This window comes from Panthera pardus, unplaced genomic scaffold, assembly GCF_024362965.1.
Source record: "Panthera pardus isolate Hobbes unplaced genomic scaffold, ASM2436296v1 HiC_scaffold_6, whole genome shotgun sequence".
In the NCBI taxonomy this organism is placed as follows: domain Eukaryota; kingdom Metazoa; phylum Chordata; class Mammalia; order Carnivora; family Felidae; genus Panthera; species Panthera pardus.
In genome coordinates, this window is record NW_026526991.1 from 60,434,542 (window position 1) to 60,461,118 (window position 26,577).

Genomic DNA, 26,577 nt, shown 5'->3' on the forward strand with positions numbered 1-26,577 from the left:
ACCCTTAGAAGATAACATGGGAGAAATCTAGATGACTTTGTGTTTGGTGATGTCTTTTTAGATATAAGACCAGGGCACAATCCATGAAAAGCATAATTGATAAGTTGAAATTCACTAAAATTAAAAACTTCTGCTCTGAGAAACACACGTTTAGCAATTAAGAAGAAAAGACATAGTCTCAGGGAAAATACGTAGAAAAGATATATTTAATAAAGGTTATGCAAAAATGCAAGGAGCACTTAATACTCAAGTATAAGAAAACAAACAACCCTATTAAAAACTAGACAATGACCTTAACAGACACCCCTCAAGGAAAATATGCAGGTGGCAGATAAACATATGAAAACGTGTTCTATACCATATACAATGAGGGAATGTCATGTAAAACAACAATGGGATACCACTATGCACCTATCAGAATAACCAAAATGCAGAATACTGACAACATCAAATCATTGCATGTGGAGCGACAGGAACACTTAAGCATCACTAGTGGGTATTGCAAAATAGTACAGCCACTTTGGTAGACAGTTTGGCAGTTTCTCACAAAACTAAACACACTCTTACTGATCTATGATCTAGCAAGTATGTTGCTTGGTATTTATCCAAAAGAGCTGAAAATTTAGGTCTGTACCAAAACCAGCACATGGGAGTTTACAGCAGGTTTATTCATAAATGCCAAAATATGCAAGCAACCAAGATTTCCTTCAGTAAGTGACTAGATAAATAAACCATGGTATATTCAGGGAACAAAATATTATTTAGTGCAAAAAAACAATGAACTATCAAGCTGCAAAAAGACCAGGAGGAATCTTAAATACTTATTACTGGTGAAAGAAGCCACTCTGAAAAGAATACCTATGTGTGGTCCAAATATGGCATTCTGAAAAAGGCAAAACTATAGAGTGAGAAAGAAGATAAGTGGTTGCTAGGGCTGTGGGTTGGGGAAGGGATGAACACCAGAGCAGAAAAGATTTTTAGGACAAAAGATTGTATGGTTCCATCATTAGGGATACATGTCATTTATATTCGTCCAAACCCATATGATACCAAGGGTGAACCCTTAAGCAAACTGGATTTTTGATGATAATAGGTGTCATTATAGGTTCATCAATTGTCATAAACATACCAATCTGGTGGGGAATGTTGGCAATGGTAGAAGGTATGCATGTGTGGGGGCAGGAGATATCAGGTAAATCTCTCTACCTTAAACTTTTCTAAAAAATTGAAGTCTTAATTAAAAAGAAACAAAAAGAAAGAACAGTAAACTACTACCACTACACTCTATTACAATGGCCAAAATAGAAACTACTGATGCCACCAAACGCTGGCAAGGATGCGGAGGAACAGTAATCCTCAGTCATTGCTATGGTGAATGCAAAATGGTACAGCTAATTTGGAATAAAGTTTTTCAATTTCATACAAAACTAAACATACTCTTACTCTTACTATACATACTCTTACTATACAATCCAGCTATTGTCCTCCATGATATTCACTCAAACAAGTTGAAAACTCTCATGTCCACACAAGATCCTGCACATGAATGTGTCTAGCGGCTTTATTCATAATTGCAAAAACACGGAAATAATGAAAATGTCCTTTGACAGGTAATGAATACTAAACTGTGATATATCTAGACAATAGAATAATATTCAGAGGTAAAAAGAAATGAGCTAAGGGACCCCTGGTTGGCCCATTCCGTTAAGCATACAACTCTTGATTTGCCTCAGGTCATGATCTCAGGGTCCTGGGATCAAACTGCCTCAGGCTCCATGATGGGTGGGAAGCCTGCTTAACATTCACCCTCTCTCCCTCTGCTCCTCCCCCACTCATGCCCTCTCTCTCTCTCTCTCAAAAATAAAATAAAATAAGGTAAAAAAAAAAAAAGACAAGAAACGAGCTAACTCTTTCAAGCTGTGAAAGGACATGTAAATGTGGCTGTAAATGCATGTTATCAAATGAAAGAAGCCAATCTGAAACGGTACATGCTACATGATTCCCACTATACAACATCTTTCAGTCATTGTACCTTTAAACTCCAGAATGTGTTTTTGAAATAATTTTTGTATTTTTGTCATTTTTTTCGGTTTTGGTTTTTTTGACTGTATTATTCAAATCTATTTGCTCTGAGAAACCCTTTGTGTCCTTTCCCAGAGGCACAAGCTTAGGTTTGTGCACACTCTTTGATGACAGTGGTTTTATTGAGGCTGGCTTCTGCTGTGTCCTCCCATGATCATTTTGTTGAGTGATGTGCTTCTGTAGGTTTTCCACTGAGCACAGAGACTCCAGGAATTCTCCTTGTTCTATTGTTTTGAAAACATTGTGGGACACATATTTCTCCATTGTCTGATCCAATTGTTCTGCCCCCTCTGCAAGGATGGTCTTTAAGGCCAGTCTTAGAGGTTTGCACTAATTCCAGAAGGGGCTTCTTAGCTGTCTCCTTCCCTGGTTCTCTCTAATATACATCTAGTTGGAGTGGGTCTACACTTAGATTTATGCTCTCATGGGGCTACCAGACTCGTCTTAATGTCTTATCACCAAATGTGCATTGTGTTTGAGAGTCACTTAAGCTAGAATTTTCCCACACTTTGTTCCAAATAAAGTCAGTTCACTTGAGGAGAGTTTGGAGCCTCTGTTATTACTGCCTGCCTTTCATTCCAGGTAAAACCTGTGCTCAACTGTTCTGGAACTGGAACAGGAGCATGGTTCAGTTCTCTCATAGTGACACCCTGGTTTATGAGCAGGTTTCTGCTGAGGTCAGTAACCTATGGTCTTCTAAGCTTATCTCTTTTGGCAAAAAACCTCTATCCTTTGAACTGACTCAGTTGAAGTGGAGCCCTGTAATTCTTGGCCTATCATGCTTGGGGTAGACCTTCTATCTTATGAATAGATGCTGGATAGAGGTAGAGATCTCTAGACCTTTTAGCTACTATTTCCTTGAGTGGAGCTTCTGCAGCATGGAGCTGGAAGGGGTAAGAAATGTTTTCAGACTGCCACTCTCAAGGTGATAGAGTAGCCCTTGACTGGGATCTAGGGGAAGAGGAGTCTGCATTTGCCTGTGTGCTTCCTATCATGCTGGGCTGGGAGGGGGGGGAGACAGAGTAGGCCCTGGTTCAAATACATGTCATGTGAATGTTCATATTGGCTTTATTCACAATATCTAATCAATTGCCCATCAATTTAAGAGTGCATAAACAAAATTTGGTGTATATATGCAACTAAAGATGGAATGCTACTGACCAATAAAAAGAGTGAATTACTTCTACACATGACAAAAGTAATAAATTCAAATTCATTTCACTCACTTAAAGAAGCCTTCCAGGAAAGAGTGCATATGACATGCAGGTTAAATAGGTAGATAAATAGATGGATAGGTGCAAAAAAAAAAAAAAAATCAGATCACTGGTTATCTGGGAATGGGATTGGAAGGAGGCATGACTTAAATAGGGGCATGATAAATCTTTCTGAGGTGATAGAAAACTTCTGTATCTTGGGGTTCCTGGCTGGTCCAATAGGAAGAGCAGGTGATTCTTGATCTCAGGGTCATCAGTTCAAACCCCATGTTCTGTGTAGATATTACTTAAGTAAAGGTTTATAAACTTTAAAATACAAGTTAGGGATCTTAGTCTGGTGAGGGTTTCACTGATGTATAAAACTGCCAAAACTCAGAATTGTATACTCTGAAGGAATACAGTTTATTTTATACCAACTGTTTCTCAATACAGTGGTTGAAGAAAGAATTGGTCAGATCTTGTATTTTAGGTTGAAGGAGTTACATTTTAGAGCAATGACTCAGATATGTTGCTCGCTCGCTCTCTCTCTCTTTCTCTCTCTTTCTCTCTCTTTGGGGGGGGGTGGATTGAAGTTTTAATTTTGGCCAAAAGCAGGAAACTACTGAACATAGAAGATGTTTATTATATAAAAAATCTCAGTGATAAAAGTAGGCTCAAACCTTTTACTATAATTGTTAGCATAGCAGGTGTGGAGTGAGGATTCACTACCATCAACACTATCATTTATATTAAGAAAACTTTACTAGTTATTGACAGACTGTCAGGTATAATTATACATTTAATGGGAAGTCATCAGATGAGTTTGAAGACGTGCCTTATGTACATAAAGATTTAGACAAGAGGGTGGGTGAAATAGATGAAAGGGATTAAGAGTACACTTATCATGGGGTGCCTGGGTGGCTCAGTCCGGTGAGAGTCCGACTTCAGCTCAGGTCATGGTCTTGCAGTTTGTGAATTCGAGCCCCGCATAGGGCTCTGTGTTAACAAACAGCTCAGAGCCTGGAGCCTGCTTCAGATTCTGTATCTCTCTCTCTCCCCCTCCCCTGCTCATGCTCCACCTCTCTCTGTCTCTCAAAAATAAATAAATGTTAAAAAAAATAAATAAATAAAATTTAAAAGAGTACATTTATCATGATGAGCACTGATAAGGATGTATGGAAGTGTTGAATCACTCTGTTGTACACCTGAAACTAATATAACACTGTATGCTAACTCTACTGGAATTAAAATAAAACCTTAATAAAAAATCATGTAATCCCAAAATTAAAATATTAGCTACAAATATTAAAATGATTTTATACATGACTTGTGCTACAACTTTGATTTGTTTATAAGTGGTCCTATAATGCATATATCATATTCAAAGAATTACATATACATATATGTTTGTACATTTATGTATCTATTTTGATTCATTTATATTCGCATACTAGTTACTATTATTATCATTATTATTCAATATATCCCTGCTTTAAGAACTTAACACTGTACAGCACATGCATCCTCCTTGAATCCAAAGAAAAAAGAGAAGAGTAATTTCCTAACAGGAGAGAGAACAGAATATAAGAATGCAATTCTTATAGCAACACAGACATTTCTTGACATCAGGAAAAGGGAAAAGGTCAGAATTAAAAAATTATTGTACATATCTTGTCACGGTGAGGTCTGTTAGCTTCTACATCAACCTGAGGATTTTCTTCTGAGTCAGCTGCATGACATTGGGCGTATATTGTTCTAGGTTCAGTTTTACATCCAGTGATCTTTCTTGGTGTTCGTCTGATGTGTGTGTGTGTGTGTGTGTGTGTGTGTGTGTGTGTGTCTGGGTGAGAGAAAGAGACAGAGACAAAGGCAGAGACAGAGATGGAGACAGAGGGACGGAGACAGACCACGGTAATGTTTGTACACATGTGTGTGTGAGTCCGATGGTGGTTGTGGGGTGCAGCATATGGTGAGTATAGAGGAACATTGTTCTCCTAACAGTCAACCCTATTGTTAGGTTCTTTTTCTCAGTTTGGTAAAGCATTACTCATTTCCAATAGATGATGATTCAAAGGATGAGGAGCCTCTTTCTTTGTCGGGTCATTCCATTATAGGACCTGAATGTTGTCACGAGTGATTCTGCACCTTATTCATGGGGAAGCGTTAGTAAAATGTGCCTCTCTCATCCTAAACATCTTTCTTCCTCATCTCAGGAAAGAGACAAGACACCATCCTTTTTAAAAAATTTTTTAATGTTTATTATTGAGAGACAGAGAGAGACAGGGCATGAGCTTGGGAGGGACAGAGACAGGGGGAGACACAGAATCTGAAGGAGGCTCCAGGCTCTCAACTGTTAGCACAGAGCCCGACGCGGGGCTCAAACTCACAAACCCAGCGAGATCATGACCTGAGCGCAAGTCAGACGCTTAACGACTGAGCCACCCAGGCACCCAGAGACAAGACACCATCTTGGCACAGTGACCATTTATCTAAAAATCTTCATCAAGGTTTTCTACCTAGTAAGACCTCTATTTTCCCTAGTAATCTGCATTTTTTTTTAATCTGGGTGTAAGAGATGCATATGTTAAATTATAAAGAGGATACCTAGAGAAAGACATGGGTATAGAGATGGCTAGATACAGCATTTGATGGTTAGATTCTATTTTGCATTTAATTGGGGGATGGGCTAGATGGGTGATGGGCATTAAGGAGGGCACTTGTGATGAGCACTGGGTGTTGTATGTAAATGATGAGTCACTGAATTCTACTCCTGAAACCAATATTGCCTTATATGTTGGCTAGCTAAAATGTACATTACAAAAAAACACTAATTAGAAAAAAATAATTGGGGCTTCTGTTGCCTTTTTGGTCATTTTACAGTCTTTTCCTTTAATTTTCTACAGAGAGAAAGGTAAAGACTGAAATAACTAGTAAACTTTTCTCAATCTCTGTGTATGGAAATGAAAGCAGATACACTTGGAGAGCTGGGGACACTTCATGGCACAGAGTAAAGAGAAAGGGGCAGAGAAAGTTAGTGTCTTCCTCTCTCAGACGTAACATGAATAGTGTTGAGAACAGAAGGAAAAGACAAATCTGATGTGGATTTAACAAACATATGAAATTTACATAATTCAATCATTCAAGTGACTCTATGGTGGAGATTCTCTTATACACCCCATTTTTCAGGAGGAAATAACAATGTGGAGATACTATGTAACTTACCTGAAGCTGCAGGGGGCAAAGACAGAATTTGAAAGCTCTGTCTGACACCTGAGCTTATTTTCTTAACTCTTCCCGATGAACTATTCTTACCCTTATATTTCCTTCCTCATTATGAGGTAGCATTTCTCCAGCACAGATGCTCAAACATTAGCATCATTACTCATTTCTAGGTCATTCTCATGTGATCAACCAGCAATCAGTATTCAGCTTACTTAGCCTTCCATTCTAAAGGTCATCTCTTTCTTCGCTGTCCCTAATAAGACTCCGTCCATTAGAGCCACCATAACCTCTTGGATGACCACACACTTTTTGGGATTACCGTCTTTCTCCCAAAGAGTACTTATCTTCCTCAAATCTACCAGTATGATTTTCGTATAATGACAATTTGAATACAATACTGTCTTTCTAAAAATCCCCAATGCTTACCCCCGTCTACAGAATAAAGGTCAGCTTCCTTGGCCTGACATATAGGTCTGTATGATTTCCATGAATTTCCCTTTAAGTCTCATGCTTCACTCTTTGTCTTGTGTGTTACAAATCACTTACAAACCACATGAAGTTCACCATCAAGTTATTTTCTCCATTTGCACAGAAAGCTATTTATTTCACTTGGCTTAATGCTATTTGCTTTAAAATGTGCTTAGGAAGAGTTCTTTGACCATAGAACCACTCACCTTTAGAAACTACACTTTCTTTGTATTTTCCATAAATGTCTTTTTCACTGGACTAACATATGGCAGTTTAGTTCTATTTTCCCTTAGAAAATATTTTTCGCTTGGAAAAAATTCCCTTGGAATATATTTTCCTTAAAATCAAATTACGTGGCAATCATTGTCTTTACTCAAATGAAGATGAAGTATGGAGAAAGCCATTCCATCCCAAAATCAACAGCTAGGCAAAATATAGACCAAATGTATTCTTCAGCTATAAGTACAAGGGATTTAAATAAATAAACTTTCTAAAATTAAATATTTCAAAATCATTGGTGCATTCTTTGTGTCAATGCCTCCCTAGACTGTCATAATACCCATGTCTTTCAGTTATGTCACTGTTAAGATAGAATTAAATAAAAGTATTTTTTTCCCTAGAATCTTTCTCAAAGCTTCTTTGACATCTTTGTTTCTCAGGGAGTAAATCAAAGGATTCAGCATGGGAGTGACTAGGGTGTAACATAATGAGGCCACTTTACTCAGCTCAGGAAATCTATCAGGGATGAAATACATAAAAATCACAGCACCATACAGCACACTCACGACTCCCAGGTGAGAGCTGCAAGTGGAAAACGCTTTCTTACGTCCCTCAGTGGATCTTATCTTTAAAACCGTGGACACAATATACATATAGGACACAATAATGACAATTATGGTAGGCAAAATAATAATGCTGCATAAGAAAAAAGAAACCACCTTAAGAAAGTAGATATCAGAACAAGAAATCCTTTGAAGTGGACGGTAATCACAGTAAAAGTGGTCGATGGCTCGGGAAGCACAAAAGGACAAAGTAAATGTCACGCTGGTCAAAAGAATTGAGCTAAAGCAGCCACAAATATAGGAACCAGCCACCAACTGCGTGCAGAGATGTGCTGTCATCTGGACAGAGTAGAGGAGTGGGTTGCAGATGGCAATGAAGCGGTCATAGGCCATGGCTGCCAGGAGAAATCCCTCTGCCACAATGAAGAGGGCAAAGAGAAAGAGCTGGGTCACACAACCTGCAAAGGAGATTGACTTGCTCTCAGACCAGAAGTTGATCATGGCCTTGGGTGCAATAACAGACGAATAGAAGAGATCAATGAAGGACAGGTTGCCTAGGAAGAAATACATCGGTGTGTTCAGCCGAGGATCGGTCATAATAATGGTCATCATCCCAACATTCCCTAGGAGGATCATGGCATACACAAGCAGAAAGATCAGGAAGAGGAGAAAGTGGAGCTCAGAGCGGACCCTGAAGCCTACAAGGATGAAGTCAGTCACTTCCGAGTGATTGTTTGTTCCCCTGTCACTCATGGCAGAAACCTGCTGAAAGGCACAAGGAAGAACAAACAAATGAAATCTGGGCTTTGTTTCTAGTAACACAAACACTTTCTTAAGTGTAGACTAAATTAGTTATATCTTAATTAAATATTGCATATAAAACCATGTTAACGTCATAAGGAATCAGGAATTTGAACTATATAATACTAAGTCCATAAGACTGTTATTCTATTAAGCAGTGAAAGAAGTTAAAGGTTATTGTATTTTAGATCATAATTTTGCTGAGTATTTACCAAGGAAGTAATTTAATATATTGTCAATGTTTGTCACGTTTTGAGTTTCTATTCCTAATGTATTTATCGTTAAATAATTATCTTTACCTAAAATAAGAATATAATCTAAAATACAAAGAATACATATAATCTGTATGATAGTGCCATAGCCATCATGATTGCCTATCAGTGTCTGAATCATTAAAAACAGTAACAAACATATTTAGAAATATTTTTGCCTTCTTTTACCTCTATTTGAATTCCATTATTACTGTGCCAACTCTGAAAATAGAATAAAAAGTGATTAGTTATCGGTATGTTAAAATTAATAACATCAAAGCAATCAGTAAGCCTAGATAGCATTTCTAAAGCTCTTTCCAAATCTCAGGTCAAGGATATTCTTCCCAAACAAATGCATTTTATTGCCTCATTGTATATATTTTATTTCCATTAGTAGTTCTGTGATTTCATATATTACATATTAGCCATTTTCTTTGAAGCAGAGAAAGAAGCTGATAAAGATTCCAATCTTCACATGACAATGAATAACTTTTTATCAAAGCTGCATCAATTCAAGGGCTCTCACTCTTCAGTCAGGGCCAACAGCCTTAAGGAATATATATACGAAGGAGAGTTCCTTTCTTGTATTCTATTATGCCTTATATATCTTAATATAAGGACAATGGGATAACCGTGGATATTTGAGGACCATAACAACCTTGGGTCTCCAGAGTCCATGATCACTCAGTAAAATATCAATAGTACTTACTTTACTTCTGATACCTTTCTTCAGGAGTTTTCCACATTGAGGTTTTGCTCATCCTCTGTGATGGATTCCATTGGGAGAGGAGCAATCATAAAGTCATTTATGGGGACAGAAGTGCAGGCTCAAGGGCTGTTGTCCATGAGGACTGCAGTAACCTCAGACATAAGCAAATAATCTAATAATAGCCCAAACATAAGGAGCTTTCCTTCTCTGGTTGCGTGTATCCTTTGAGGGCTTTCTCTGGACTTTATTTTCTTCATTGATAAAGAAAAATGTTCTGATAATTATCCTAGCATACTTATAAACATAAAAAAACAGATTTAAATGTTTGTGATATGTAAGTTTAAAACAAATGAATATATTAAATCATCATAAGTTATATTTGCTATGCTTTAAAAAAAGGTAGAAATTAACTCCACATAATGATTTACCTGTATTTCCTGATGTCAATGTATTTCATGATATGACAAATGCCCTCGAAGTCACAAAATCAGATAAAGTTTTGCTAATCTAAGCTTTCTTATGTGTAAATACTAAATAGTTTGAAAATATAGTGGAAGGAATGATAATATTAAAAAAATATTTTTTAAATTCTTAGTAAGAATATGTATAAAAGATCATGATCTGTATTTAAAAATCCTTAATAATCATATGTGACTAAGGAGTACAATAAAACCAGAGACATAATACTCTATTTAATGTAACTAATATTGTTTGGATGCCATTTTCCCTGAATATTTCCATAAGTTAATTATAATTCTATTTTTAGAAAATCTCTTTTTTATTTAAAAATTATTTCTAGAATTATCTGGAACTTTTTTAGTGTGTAGATAGCAAAACATATAGGCCCAGAGCTCTTCCATACTATAACGTTGTATTAGTAGAAGTTTTGTAAGTGTAGGAGAAGTAAACAGTTTAAGTATTTTAAACAGGAGATGATTAATTAAGGTGAATTGAGGCCTGTGAAACTTGGAAAGACTGGAGGAACTTCAGGGTGACACTCTTATAATGACCCTAAGAGCATATAGTAAAATTCACAAAGATAGGCTAGCATTAGAGATACAATTTTAAAAATGCATAACCTTAACTGTGGTCCAGGGACCAGATAAATGAAAGCAAAAAGATGTCACTGCTTCCTCATCCATTAAAATAGCTTCACTAGGAAGGTGGGGTCTCAATACTGCTTGGAAAATAGCCCACATGTATTCACAACCTTTCTAAGATGAAATTTCCTTGGTATAAAATGTCAAACGGACCAGAAAGTTGATCCTCAGCTCACTTTGCCCTTTCCAATTCTGAGTGTGTGTGGACCTCATCGATAGAACAAAATCTGTGCCAAGAACTATAGTAACAGGAGATATTTGAACTCTCCAACATCTCCAACTAGAAAGCACACAGGGTAGAGTTTGACTATCTAATCTATAAAATGTACAAGCATCCAATTCCTTAAACTTCCCACAATGGCATTAGCAATAAAAACATGCTAGTGCTCAAAATACATAAGAACACTTACTGTCATTCACTATTGTGATGGGACATAAAGAAACCCTCCACAGATTCAACGATTGAAATCATACAGGGTATGTTCTTTGATGATGCTCAGGTTAATATAGAAATAAATAATAATTAGGTAATTAGCTAAAACTCAATGGATCAAAAACAAGTCAAGTTAAATTTTGACTTTGAAATAGTACAGTTTGCTATGTCTAAACTTCTGCAATACAGGAAAAGAAGTACTTAAAGAGATATATGAAAAACACTGTAAGTAGGTACTATAAGCAAGAAAAGCAGGAACAACTAGATTAATCTTCTATTTTAACATAGTGAAATAGAAAACAAGTCAAAACAAAAAAAATGAAAGTAAATAATGCAGATAAAAATTCATGAAATAGAAAAAATAAGGATAATATAGGATATTCACATGGCTTAACATTTTTTTCTACTGGCTATTTTTGTATGTTTTATTAAGTTTTTAATTTTAATTTTGGTATAGTGAACATACATGTCATATTAGTCACAGGTGTATAATATAGTGATTCTTCAATTGTATACTTTATTCAATGCTTATCATGATAAGTGTACTCTTTAATCCCCTTCTTTTATTTCCCCCATCTCCCCAGTCACCTCTCCTCCTCCCGTCTGGTAACCATCAGTTTGTTCTCTATGGTTAAGAGTTGATTTCTTTGTTTCTCTCTCTCTCTGTGTCTCTGCCTCCTTTTTCCTTTGTTATTTAGTTTTGTTCCTTAAATTCCACATATAACTGAAATCATATGGTATTTGTCTTTCTCTAAGTTATCTCGCTTAACATTATATTCTCTAGCTCCATCTATGTCGTTGCAAATGGCAAGATTTCATTCTTTTTTATGGCTGGATAATATTCCATTGTATATTTAGACCACATATTCTCTTCCATTCATTTATCAATGGACACTTGGGCCACCTCCATAATTTGGCTATTGGCAATAATGCTGCAATAGACACAGGGGTGCGTGTATCCCTTTGAATCAGCGTTTTTGTATTTTTGGGGTAAATACCCAGTAGTGTGCATACCAGATCACAGGGTAGTTCTGTTTTTAACTTTTTGAGGAAACTCCATACCGTTTTCCATAGTGGCTGCACCAGTTTGCATTCCCACCAACAGTGCATGAAGTTTCCTTCATGGAGAACTGCATCCTCACTCGCGCTTGTTTCTTGTTTTTGATTTTAGCCATTCTGACAGGTGTGAGATGATCACATGGCTTAACATTGATTCTCAGGAAGACCAGTAAGATGTATAAAACCCTAACCAATATAACAATGGAAAAACAGCAACATCAAATCACAAGTATCAGGAATGAAAAGGGGATAGCACTATAGACAGGTACTCCTGATATTTAAAATATATACACAATTCATCCCTGAACAACATGGACTTGAACTGCATGGGTCCACTTCAACACAGATCTTTTTCAATAAATACAGTATAGTGCTGTAAATGTATTGTCCCTTCCTTATGATTTTCTTAATAACATTTTCTCTTCTCTAGCTTACTTAATTGTAAGAAAACAGCATAAAATACATATAACACACAAAATATATGTTAGTCAACTGTTTATGTTATCAGTAAGTCTTATGGTTGTCAGTAAGATATTAGCAGTTTCAACTTTAGGGAGTCAAGAATTATATGCAGATTTCTGGCTACATGGGAGTTCTATGCTCCCAACCTCTGCTCAGGGATTCAACTGTATAATAAACAATATTTTTACCAAAAATTAATTTTTTAAATAAAAAAATTTAAATAGATCAAATGATGTATAAAGGAGAAACATAGATTTTAAAATATTTACTAAAATTAAATTTTTATTAATAATCTTCAAGTGAAAAATGACTCTTTTGTAATTGGCTTCACTATTATTATTAATGTTCAAGAGAAGGAGGGGAAAGTGCGTGATGGGCATTGAGGAGGGCACTTGTTGGGATGAGCACTAGGTGTTGTATGGAAACCAATTTGACAATAAATTTCATATTAAATATATTTTTAAAATAAAAAATAAAAATAAATAAATAAATAAAAGAAACAAGACCATTCTTACAAACCCAAGAGTGATCATAAAGGCAATATTTCCAACCTATATTTATGAGTCTGTCATGAGTCTTATATAGAAACTAATATAAAAATTATAGGTAAGTCAGTCTCATAAATTTCACTTCAAAAGTTTTAAACAGAATATAAACAAATAAAATATGTCAATATATAAAGAATAGTAAACTCTCACTGAAATGTGTGCTTACATTACAAATGTAAATGTCATTTAATGTTTGAAAATAATGAATTTAAGATGTTTCCACATCTAGTCATGTAAGAAGCATTCCCACAAGATTTGCCTTCTGTGACAAAAAACTAAATTCTGGAAAAAAAAATATGAACAACTATTTTCAGAGATTGTACAATAAGCAGTGAATTACTATAATTCTTGACAAAGAGGAAACAAATCAGGAGGGAAAGATTTTAAACTTGAATACATAATAATAGAAACAAACCAAACTTAAGATTGAGTTAAAAAGGAGGGGGGTCTGGGTGGCTTAGTCAGTTGACATCACTGGGGAAACAGTTGGGAAAATCACAGCTTATGGACACAGGCCTAAAATATTGAGGTATAACCATAATATTACAGAACACTACCCCTTGCCACAACTACCACCACACAATATATAACATAATACAGTGTATTATAGCTGTAGAGCCCTTTTCTCTCTGAGAAAGAATACGTATAAGAGTTCAGAGTCAAGAGACAAGACAAAAGCAAAGACATTAGAAGATACTACTTTTCCAGAAGTACCTAGAGCTTCAGCAACACAGCAAATATTAAACACATCCTAAAAAGATTATCCTAGCAAGAGTTTCATAAATCTTCACACTAATGGCCTATTTACATCAGTTTCTATTGTCTATACAAGGTGTTCTGCTTTCAACAACAACGAAAAAAATTACTATGTGTAACAAAAGGAAGAAAAAGCCCAAAGCAAGTAACAGAATCAGATGGTGGACATATCTAACAGGGAACTGAAAATAATGATGATTAATACAGTAAGGGCTCTAAAGGAAAAAGTAGCATGCAATAACAGATGACTAATATAAGTGGACAAAGAGAAGATGTAAGAAAGAATCAAAAGAAATGCTAGATATCAAAAACATTGTAACTGAAATGAAGAATGCCTTTGATAGGCACACTAGTAGACTGAACAACTTAGAGGAAGGAATCAGTGATTCCTGAAGACTGCTCAATAGAAACTTACCAAGCTTAAATGCAAAGAAAAAAAGAGAAAAACTTAACAGAGCATGGCATCCAAGAATTATGTGACAATCTGAAAAAGTGTAACAAATACTTAATTGGAATACTGGGAGGAGAAAAGGAAAACGAGAAAAAGGAACATCTGAAGAAATAATGGCAGTAGAATTTTTCTTTTTTTTTTTTATTATTTTATTTATTTATTTATTTTTCAATATATGAAATTTATTGTCAAATTGGTTTCCATACAACACCCAGTGCTCATCCCAAAAGGTGCCCTCCTCAATACCCATCACCCACCCCCCCTCCCTCCCACCCCCCCATCAACCCTCAGTTTATTCTCAGTTTTTAACAGTCTCCTATGCTTTGGCTCTCTCCCACTCTAACCTCTTTTTTTTTTTTTTTTCCCTTCTCCTCCCCCATGGGTTTCTGTTAAGTTTCTCAGGATCCACATAAGAGTGAAAACATATGGTATCTGTCTTTCTCTGTATGGCTTATTTCACTTAGCATCACACTCTCCAGTTCCATCCACGTTGCTACAAAGGGCCATATTTCATTCTTTCTCATTGCCACGTAGTATTCCATTGTGTATATAAACCACAATTTCTTTATCCATTCATCAGTTGATGGACATTTAGGCTCTTTCCATAATTTGGCTATTGTTGAGAGTGCTGCTATAAACATTGGGGTACAAGTGCCCCTATGCATCAGCACTCCTGTATCCCTTGGGTAAATTCCTAGCAGTGCTATTGCTGGGTCATAGGGTAGGTCTATTTTTAATTTTCTGAGGAACCTCCACACTGCTTTCCAGAGCGGCTGCACCAATTTGCATTCCCACCAACAGTGCAAGAGGGTTCCCGTTTCTCCACATCCTCGCCAGCATCTATAGTCTCCTGATTTGTTCATTTTGGCCACTCTGACTGGCATGAGGTGATATCTGAGAGTGGTTTTGGTTTATATTTCCCTGATAAGGAGCGACATTGAATATCTTTTCATGTGCCTATTGGCCATCCGGATGTCTTCTTTAGAGAAGTGTCTATTCATGTTTTCTGGCAGTAGAACTTTTCAAAATTAATGACAGAAACCAAAACACAGATATAGAAGATTAGAGAACATCAAACAGGATACATACCTAAAAAATCACAACTATCCATATTCAAAATACAGAAAAAAATGAAACCTTGAAATAATCCAGATGGAGAAAAATCACAGCCATCTCAGGAAGAGGATATTTGTTTATTTAATTTTTGTACTGCGAGGGGGAGGGGGGGGGGAGGCTGGGAATAAGGAAATTCACAGCTATTTTTCTATCCCCATAAGTTTTGATGTGTGAAATAATCAGAATGATGTTTTACTACATAATCATGCATCTTCAACAGATTCATCCACACTTTTGTTTTATTTTATTTTTTTAAAGGGGGGGGAGGAGCAGAGGGGTAGAGGGAGGGAGAGAGAGAGAGAATCCTAAGCAGGTTCCATGCTCAATATGAAGCCTGACGCCGGGCTTGATCCCACAACCCTGCAACCACAACCTGAGCCAAACCAAGAATCTGACGCTCAACCTACTGAGCCACCCAAGCTACCCTATACATCCACACTTTTAAAATAAAATGTAGGGGCACCTGGGTGGCGCAGTCGGTTGAGCGTCCGACTTCAGCCAGGTCACGATCTTGCGGTCGGTGAGTTCGAGCCCCGCGTCAGGCTCTGGGCTGATGGCTCGGAGCCTGGAGCCTGTTTCCGATTCTGTGTCTCCCTCTCTCTCTGCCCCTCCCCCATTCATGCTCTGTCTCTCTCTGTCCCAAAAAATAAAAAAATAAAATAAATAAAAGAAAATGTAAAAGGAGTGCATTTTGTGTGGTGAGCAGTGGTGGTGGCTCATTGGATTTTGATATATATGACACACACATACAAAGCTCTTTTGGGAAAAATGTTGGGCATACACCTTGTGGATAAGTCCATTTTTTTTACTGATTCCTTTAAATTCAGATGATCAAACAGGCAGAAGGCATTTTAGAATAAGTCACACACAAAAGTAGTAATGGGAACTGTATACAACACATTGCCTTACAAGAGTAGTGAGCTGTTTCAAAAAATAAATAAATAAACAAAATATAGAACAATGGCAACACCAAATGCTGGTGAGAATATGAAGCAACAGTAATTCTCATTCATTGCTGGTAGAAATACAAAATGGGACAGCCACTTTGAAAGAAAATTTGGCGATTTCTTACAAAATTAAATACTCTTATAGTATGGTCAGCAAAGGAGTCAACCCAAAGGAGTTGAAAATTTAGGTCTACACAATGTCTGCCCACAAATGTTTATAGCAGCTATATTCACAATTGTTAAAATTTAGGAAACTACGAAGATGTCCTTCAGCAAGTCTATAGATAAATCAACTTCGCTACATCTAGACAATAAAACATTATTAGGAATATTGGAAGACAGGAAGAAAAAATTTAAGAAGGAACAGATAAAAATGGAAGAAAAAAGAAATTATACGGAAAATAACTATCATCCAACACACTCAAAAAATAAAGAAAAAATGGGGGAGGAAAGAAAGAGAGAAAAGAAAGGAGAATAAGAGAAAAGAAATTTTAAAAGAAAACAAACAAGAAACAGAGGAAAATAAAGGAAAAGCTACTTCCAAAATAATCACGAATCCAGAAGAAAGTTTGAAAGATTGCTGGCAAGTTTGATATCTTAAAACACACACACATGCACACACAAGGTTAACTTAAAAAATAAATATAAAACTGTTCAATAAAGAGCAATCTAATCATGGTAATAATACTAAAAAGTAAAGGGAAATAAGAAAAAATTTAAAGCTTGATTATAAAAGAAAGTTATAGAAAGATATCAACTAAAATAGAATCACAAGTCAGATGAATAATGCAAATGATGCAAATGACATTGCATCATTTCAAATCTGTGATTAACAGAATACACATAAAGAAGTTTCCCCCAAACTCAGAATGTTTTTAAATGGCAGGAAATAATTTAATAGATGAGGACAAAAAACAATGGAAAGTTTAAAATGTGGAAGCATAGTATACCACAGTTAGAGAAAATAAGCAATGGAAAGGAAGAAAAAACACAGATAACTACTGAGAAGAATAAAGTCAATAAGCAAAATATAATTATAAAAACAGATAATAGATTATGGGTATATAATAGAAAAATGATAAATAGATGACAGATAAGTAGGCAAAGATATACATAGAAAAATCTTATGTTAAACTATGATGAACAATATGCAATAGTTATTAAAAACAAAAAACTAAAGACAAAAATCAGATTGAATTAAAAAAGGTAATTAAAATGAACTATCAATAACCTATCCAGTTTAAATATAAAAAGCATTACCTTATAAATAGCAAACATGACTTACTGTGTTACATTAACAAAACCATGAAACTCTTCAAGAAAATTTCTAAGTATATTAATGAAGGATGATTAACATGATTCTATAGTTAAATAAACTTATTTATTTATTTATTTATTTATCTATTTATTTGACAAATACAATTGAGCACCATTTGGTAGCATATAGAGAGTGCTCTAGGCTTTGGGAATAACATGTTGAACAAATTAAAGCCCCTATTTTCACTGAACTTACATTCCATGTGTGAACAGATAATTTTAGAAAATGTCTAAATTCAAATACTAAACTAACAAAACTTTTTTCTCTTTTTAGGTATTGGTAGAACCTCTTCACATGGACTTTGAAAACAGCAGAGAAGGATGGAATACTTGCTAGGGTTTGATACCAGAAGCAACTGATTATTAGTGATATTGGCCATGCACAATTATGGAACTGAATGGGGAAAAAAGCTTATAAATATATGTTTCTTGCCTCTGTTTCTGGTGGCCCCCTAAAGTTGTGGCAGAAATAGAGTAGGCATTTCAGAAGAAAGCCAGATGTGAGACAGGGGAAATTTTACTTTTATTTTATGTATTTTTTTATTAAAATAATTTTTTAATAGGAAATTTATTGTCAAATTGGTTTCCATACAACACCCAGTGCTCATCCCAACAGGTGTCCTCCTCAATGCCCATCACCCACTTTCCCCTCCCTCCCACCCCCCTTCAACCCTCAGTTTATTCTCAGTTTTTAAGAGTCTCTTATTTGCCTCCTTCCCTCTCTGTAACATTTTTTTTCCCCTTCTCCCCCATGGTCTTCTGTTAAGTTTCTCAGGATCCACATAAGAGTGAGAACATATGGTATCTATCTTTCTCTGTATGACTTATTTCACTTAGCATAACACTCTCCAGTTCCATCCACGTTGCTACAAAAGGCCATATTTCATTCTTTCTCATTGCTACGTAGTATTCCATTGTGTATATAAACCACAATTTCTTTATCCATTCATCAGTTGATGGACATTTAGGCTTTCCATAATTTGGCTATTGTTGAAAGTGCTGCTATAAACATTGGGGTACAAGTGCCCCTATGCAACAGCACTCCTGTATCCCTTGGGTAGATTCCTAGCAGTGCTATTGCTGGTCATAGGGTAGCTCTATTTTTAATTTTTTGAGGAACCTCCACACTGTTTTCCAGAATGGCTGCACCAGTTTGCATTCCCACCAACAGTGCAAGAGGGTTCCCATCTCTCCACAGCCTCTCCAACATCTATAGTCTCCTGATTTGTTCATTTCAAAGATGACAGATTTCTGCAGAAGCAATGTGGACTAGAGACATTAAAATTCCAGAAAGAAAAGAAACTTTCACAGAAGGAACTAATGTCTACTCACTGGGATCATTTGCTACATCCAACTTTTGGTCAAATATGAGAATTTGGGCTTAATCTTGGTAGAGGACCACTTTTGTGGGTCAAACAAATCAAAAACACTTTGGGAAGTCCAGTATAATTGGAACGAAAAATTGAGAACCTCAAACAGATGGCTAATTTTACTACTACAGACCTGTGCCAGCCTCTAAAGCTGTCTGGTATTTAAGACTAATGATTTAAACTAATCCAGCAGTTTCTTCCTCAAGATATTTGCCAAATTTTGAAGATGAATAGAGCAGGAGTCCTAAACAGCTGATATTTATGTTTCTGATATATATGTATGCAAATTCTGTGTGCCAAAAGGCATCCATCCCACTTCAAAGCATTAATTAGAATCTTTGGAGAGCCACACACTAGATATAAGAGTGACCCAGAAATAGGTTGGATCTATCTACATAAATCTAGCTTCAATTCAACATAATTCCTGTTTGGATTAAGTCAGTCAGCCTCACCTCTATCTTCATATTAAAGGAAATAGTAACTTATCAGAAACATACAAGAATTCTTTAAAACAATGTTTGGCATTCAACATGAATAAATAATCAAGTAAAAATATAGAGTTATAAGACCAATAAAAAACAATATGAGAAGTAATAAATGATATAGATATTATAATTAGGATATTAAGATCATATGTTTATTATTGATGGTATGTTCAAGGAAATAGAAAGAAATTAATAAAATGATTAAAATATGGAAATTTCAATAGATATTTGAAATCTATATAAAAGAATCAATCAGCTTAGCAGAATTAAACAATAAAACATCTAAATGTAAGAACGTAGTAAATCATTTTAATAACATTTGAAGGCTGGCAACATAAATTGGAAGACAGGTAAATAATAAATGCCCAAAATAAAAAAAAAGAAAAGAAAAATATGGTGGGTAAGGTACATGTGGGGCACAGCCAATACTTCTAATATACATGTAAGTTAGCACCGCAGAAGTATAAGAGAGAGAATATAAGGCAGAAGTAATATTCAAAGCAAATACTGCAAAGAATTTTCTAAAATGCTATAACATCAACCCACAGACTCAATCAAGAAGCTCAGGGAAATCCACTCAGTGAAGACACTCAGTGGTCTCTTCATTAAAACTGAAATTGGGGGCGCGTGGGCGGCTCAGTAGGTTAAACCTCCGACTTCAGCTCAGGTCATGATCTTACAGTTAGGGAACTCGAGCCCCACGTTGGACTCTGTGCTGACAGCTCAGAGCCTGGAGCCTGCTTGGGATTCTGTGTCTCCTCTTCTGTCTCCCTGCCCCTCTCCCATTCATGCTTTGTCACTCTCTCTCTCTCAAAAATAAATAAACACTTTAAAAAACCCTTTTGTTTATAAAGGAAAAGAAGCTTTTTGAAATTTAATGCAGGCAAAATCATTATAAATTCAAAACCCTTAGTAATGAGTTTTTGTGTCTCTCCAGTCAGTAACTAAATATACTTTTCTCAAGTCTGGGCCATTGCCAAAGGGAAAATAGAATAGGTAATGGAGGCAGGATATATAAATACCATGTACGGTAGCTGCTTCTGCTATTCCTCGCTATTTCTTTCTTCTCCATACTGATTACAATCAGGAAAGGAAAAGGCAAATATCACCACGGAGAATTCCACACAAGGAACTTGCTATTTAGGTTGTAAAGGGAGCAAGACAAGAGGCAAAAACAAGCAAACAAAAGAACACTGAGGTAATGCAGAGATAATAACTACCCTTTCAGGGATGTGGTTTAAATAAAAGGAAATGTATGGCTCCTGAGGCTAGGTCACAAAAAACATTGCTGCTTCTGCCTGGCCCTTGGATTGCCTCTTCTGGGGAATGAGGTGGATTCCCAGACCTCAGGTACTCAGAGCAGCCACTGCCTGGGGTTGTGCTTCTTACTTATGAGGGTGTGATGTAGGGATGCTTTGGTTTCTGGGAACTCAGAGGAGAAACCTGAGGACAGGGCGCTTCCTACACCTGCTTATGCATCTGAAGGCCACGATGTATCTGGTTCTGAAAAACCCTGGAGCCAATTGCTTTTGGGAGGTCAACTTCCGCTGCTAGGGCCATCAGACAGACACCAAGACCAAATACTGGAAAAAATAAATCTGATTGTTTTCTCCCACTTTCTACTTTTTCTGCAGTGCCTCTTATTGTCAGTGTCTATCAGGAAACCTGACAGCAAAGGAGACTGGGTGGTGTAGTTTTTCAGCATCGATCCCCAATATCACAGAGCGAAGTATTAAGTGGAGTTGAAAATTGTCATTAAAAATTAGCATATTTTCCTGTCTGACACTTAGTATACTTTTATTTCCTCATATTCAAGATTATAAATATGTCTACTTGACTACTTGGGACCATGAAATATAAGTAGAAAAGCTATGCTACTTACAAGTGGGAGTATATAGTAGCCTCTACATTGTATTGCACCTTAACTTCCTCCTGATTGTTACTGATCATATCCTTTTTTTAAGTTTATTTATTTCTTTTGAGAGAGAGAAAGACAGAGCTCACGAGCAGGGGAGGGGCAGAGAGAGAGGGAGAGAGAATTCCAAGCAGGATCTTCACTGGCAGCATGGAAACTGACATGGGCCTCGATCTCATGAATCTTGAGATCCAACCTGAGCCAAAATCAATAGACAGACGTCAACTAACTGAACCACCTAGGCGCCCCACTACTGATGTTATCTTAAATGATATTCACTCGGATCCCAGAAAGAGCATCTTGTGGAGCAGAGTCTTTAGCCAACCTGCATTTGACATGTGTTGGGAAGGAGAAATAATTAAGGTTTAACCACTGAACTTTTGATGTTGTTTGTTAATGAAGCACACAACAGATAATCATCAATAGTATAGCAATGATGGCCTTATGAACAACTGAAGAAAAGAAGCACAGTGGTAATTATTCATGTTTTCCTTGTTCTGTTACCTGTTTACATTCTTCCAACTCTTTTATACCAAAAAAAAGACAATGATGACTTTAACCGAGGTAATTAAACATATTTTTGCAAGGCATCAAAGAGAGACTTTCCACTGAACTACAAGGGGAATGAATGTCACCCAAAGAAAAATAAAACAGATGACAATGTTCCCTTCCCTTGGTAAAGAGATTGAATCTGCTTTTGATCAAAATATAGGGGCTTTACATTAGGCAAGAGTATGCTGTTCTCCCTAAAGTTGCTCTTTAGGAGCAACTTATAAGTGAGGAAATGTTTTATTGATTTAAGAATTAAAGGAAGAGTCTATGCTAGTTAGTACACATTTGCTAATTGACTTTTTTAAATCTAGCTGATGTGACAAAGGAAATAAATGCTTTTTCAAGTCTAGTTTCTTTCCGAAAAATCATGTTCCCCAAATAAAAAATCCTTCCACACACCTTCTAAAAACAATAACTTAAAAAGCAAGTGTATGTATCATTACCCAGGGCTCAAGCCCTCAATGTAATTAGAAGACTAGAATAATCATCTCTAAATCCACACGAAAACAAGGAGTAATGTAGGAACTTTGTGAGGTGTAGGAAAGTTAGTTGGACTCTGAGATGTGACAAAAAAAAATTTTAATGAAAAACAAATACAAACTCATAATGTTAATGAGAGTTTACCATAGAAGGAATATCATTCACTAAATGGAAAAATAATAACTTTTGTGTATCAGATGGCCAATAACTAGGGAGTCCAAAGGAAAAATATTGGAAAGCTTTCAGGATCTGAACCAGATTTCTTAAAAAGACATCATTTATGAACAGAAGGAAGACCTTGTATAATAGTTTTCCATGCTGCATAACAAATTACCACAATCTTAACACCTTAAAACACAAATTATCTCACAATTTCTTAACTGAGAAACCTGGGCACTGTCTAGCTGGGAGTTCTGCAAAGCTACAATCAAGCCATCATGAAGCCTGAATCATGATCTGAAGGTTTGACTGGGGGTAGGTCCACTTCAAAATTGTTGGCAGAATCACATTTTTAATGGCTATCAAATTCCTGGTGGCTTATTTATAACAATGGAGAGAGAGACTCCACAGCAAGTTTGTTAGCAAGAGTTTTATAGCACATAACATAATCATGAGAGCAATATCACATCATCTTTGTCATATTGTATTGACTGGAAGCAAGTTATGGAGTCTGCCTAGCCTTGTGGAGATGAGATTGTACGAGAACATGGACAGCAAGAATTAGGAATCATGGAGACTCCTTTAAACTCTACCTGCCATATCTTGGAAAGGAAATATTTTCCTGGAAACTGCGTGGAGAATTCTTTTAAATGGCCCAAATCGTGCTAAACATGACATTACAAAATATTAGAAAAAAGAGGAATATGTACTATGTTTTGGCTGGAAAAATTCTGGCCTTTATTTAAAGTTCTATTAAAATAAGTTAACCAGCCTAAGCCACCAGCTTTCCCCCCTGCCCCACTCCCATAGATTCATCTGTTACAGCAAGTTCAGGAAAGGGCAAATATATCATTCTGAAGACAAAAAGAATTTAACACAGCATGCGTAAAAAAATACTGTAAGAAAAAGACAAAAATGTGAATTAACTAATTCAGTAACTGGAAACAAGTTATCAGATCCCAAACGGACTGGTAGGAAAAATTAGAGAAATAAAAAAAAAAAAAAAACAGTACATAAAGTCTGCTTGCCTTATTTTCTAATGTGGAAGAAGCAATAGGTAAGGAGGTTTCCAGATAACCAGGTTCATGAGTTTTATTTTTATAAATCAGTCTTACAATCTGGACTGTATCTGGATGATGTGCCTATCTACTAACTCTACCTTACCTAAAATAGGTACTCAGTATGTTTTTTATTAACAAATGAAACGCTTGAATAGCACATTTTATATCCTTGTGGCCCTTTTCTCTTGCTATTTTCTGCCTCTTTGCAAGTTTACATGAAATTGGACTATAGTGCCTTGACAGACATTTATCTCGGGTTAAAATAAAATAACATTGATAATATGAAACCCAAAATAATTCTAAGACTTTTTTTCCCTTACTATTGTTCTATACATTATGCACCTTTCTGATGTTTAATTTAAAAAAAAAAAAAACCATTTGCCAAGAATACTTAATTAAAATTATTCATCTAAACTTTAGGGTACACTTGTCAGGAACATCTCTCTCCAGAGACATTTTAATTGTTTTCCTGCAAGAATTCCCTGTGATACTTAGGGAAAAAAAAGAAAAAAAAAAAAAAAAACAGATAAAACCGGGCAATTTGTTTTGGCAACAATAGTTAGAAAACCAAATTTTCCTACTGGAAGGTTAAGGAAAAATAAAATAAAATAAAATAAAAAATTACAACCAATCTTTACAAAAGTTACTAGGAACCAGGTCTAATATTATATTAGTAGTCTTCCTAGCATCTAAGGTTAGGACATTGTTATTTTTATAGAAATTTTAGAAAACAAGGGATACTAAATGTGTGGTCTTGGATTGTGCAATTTAAGATAGTTCCTTACAATGTGGAGAAACAGAAACCCTCTTGCACTGTTGGTGGGAATGCAAACTGGTGCAGCCACTCTGGAAAACAGTGTGGACGTTCCTCAAAAAATTAAAAATAGGCCTACCCTATGACCCAGCAGTAGCACTGCTAGGAATTTACCCAAGGGATACAGGAGTACTGATGCATAGGGGCACTTGTACCCCAGTGTTTATAGCAGCACTCTCAACAGTAGCCAGGTTATGGAAAGAGCCTAAATGTCCATCAACTGATGAATGGATAAAGAAATTGTGGTTTATATACACAATGGAGTACTATGTGGCAATGAGAAAGAATGAAATATGGCCCTTTGTAGCAACGTGGACGGAACCGGAGAATATTATGCTAAGTGAAATAAGCCATACAGAGAAAGACAGATACCATATGGTTTCAGTCTTATGTGGATCCTGAGAAACTTAACAGAAACCCATGGGGGAGGGGAAGAAAAAAAAAGAGAGAGAGAAAGGTTAGAGTGGGAGAGAGCCAAAGCATAAGACACTCTTAAAAAATGAGAACAAACTGAGGGCTGATGGGGGGTGGGAGGGAGGAATGGGTGGGTGGTGGGTATTGAAGAGGGCATCTTTTGGGATGAGCACTGGGTGTTGTATGGAAACCAATTTGACAAAATTTCATATATTTTTAAAAAGTAAAATAAAAAAATAAAAATAAATAAAAATAAAATTAAAAAAAGATAGTTCCTTACATTTCAAGGATTTTCTGTCTCACAAATTTTTACTCATTCTTATGCAGCTCACCTCTTTTCTATGGCTGATAATTCTTGATTCTCACTCATGGTTTGAACCTCTCCTTATAAACGAAGAGCTTTACTTAATTAACCAGCAAAATACACAACTTTCTCCCCTCTATTTGCTTATTTCACTGTAACCACTGTCCTCATCCCACATTTTTCTTTCTCTTTTACTTTTCATTCATTTTGAGAGTCTTACCCAGAAAGTTTGGTCTCTAGTTCTGCTGTGTAGCCAGGTAGAAACTTAGGGCAGGAGCCCATTTGGCTGTTGACCTCTCCCTTCTCCACCCCTCTAGCTTTACTCCTAAACAATGAGTTAGTGCCAGACACTGCTACCCAATTAAAAATTTTGCATACCACTTGAAAATCAGCCTTTCAGATTAAACATAGATTGTCTACATGGAACAGTCCATAGAGCTTTTTCCACTGTGTGACCAACTGTTTCCTGGATTGCAACATGCAGGACCTCTCCCCAGTGGTTAGGCTAGCCTTTGGAAAAGGGCATCAGACCAAAGACTTGCAGCTGAGGGACCTCATAGGCCAGAAGGAAAGAATGAACTGCACATGCTTGGGTGCAAATCTATAGTCTTCCAGGAGGCCCAACGCCTTAGGACAACAATATGGACTTCTTCTGGTATAGAAGTCTGAGGCCCAACCAAACCTCTGCCAAGCTCCAAAGCCACAGCAACCCAAAGATGCCCACTGATGGCAGACCTCCATGCCAGTAGATCATTTGACCACAGGAACAGTAAGCAAATATCTTGCTAGAGGGTTTTTTGGAGTAATAATGAGTGATGCCACTCTCATTTTTACCCATTGATTCCTGGACCCATAAATCCTGGCTATAGAAGAAAACAGTAGCATTCATTGGATGCTGACTCAGAGCATATACAGCTTTCTGGAGAACTTTGCCCCAGCCCTGCAAGGTATTGTCACCTAGCTTGTGATAGAACTAGGTCTTCAAAAAGCCATTCCACCATGGAATGCTTTAGGGTGGTAGGAAACATAGTAATACCAGAAAATTCCATGAGTGTGGGCATATTGCTATACTCCCTTTGCTATGAAGAGAGTTCATTGATCAAAACTGTACATACAAAGCTGTATGTAAGACCATGGTAGAAGACAACACATTCTCTTTCTCCATGAATGGCAGTGTGAGCAGAAGCATTGCATTCAGGGAAGGTAAATTCATAGGTAGATTGTCTATTCTAGTAAGACAAAACTCTGCCCCTTCAACGATGGAAGCAGCCCAGTGTAATCAACCAGCCACCAGGTAGCTAGCTGGATGATCACCCTGGGAAACAG

At 36.4% G+C, this 26,577-nt stretch overlaps 1 protein-coding gene across 1 annotated transcript; it reads right to left on the bottom strand.

Moving 5' to 3' along the window:
• Positions 1-7,537: 7,537 nt before the first annotated feature.
• On the bottom strand, positions 7,538-8,560 carry LOC109261089 (olfactory receptor 9K2-like). Its single transcript, XM_019439611.2, has one exon. It carries the CDS (start codon positions 8,498-8,500, stop codon positions 7,538-7,540), a length of 963 nt encoding a protein of 320 aa, XP_019295156.2. The 5' UTR covers positions 8,501-8,560.
• Positions 8,561-26,577: the final 18,017 nt, after the last annotated feature.

What these genes read in the sequence shown, in the direction of transcription:
- LOC109261089 (XM_019439611.2), bottom strand. Translation starts at nt 8,500, where the DNA reads ATGAGTGACAGGGGAACAAACAATCACTCGGAAGTGACTGACTTCATC.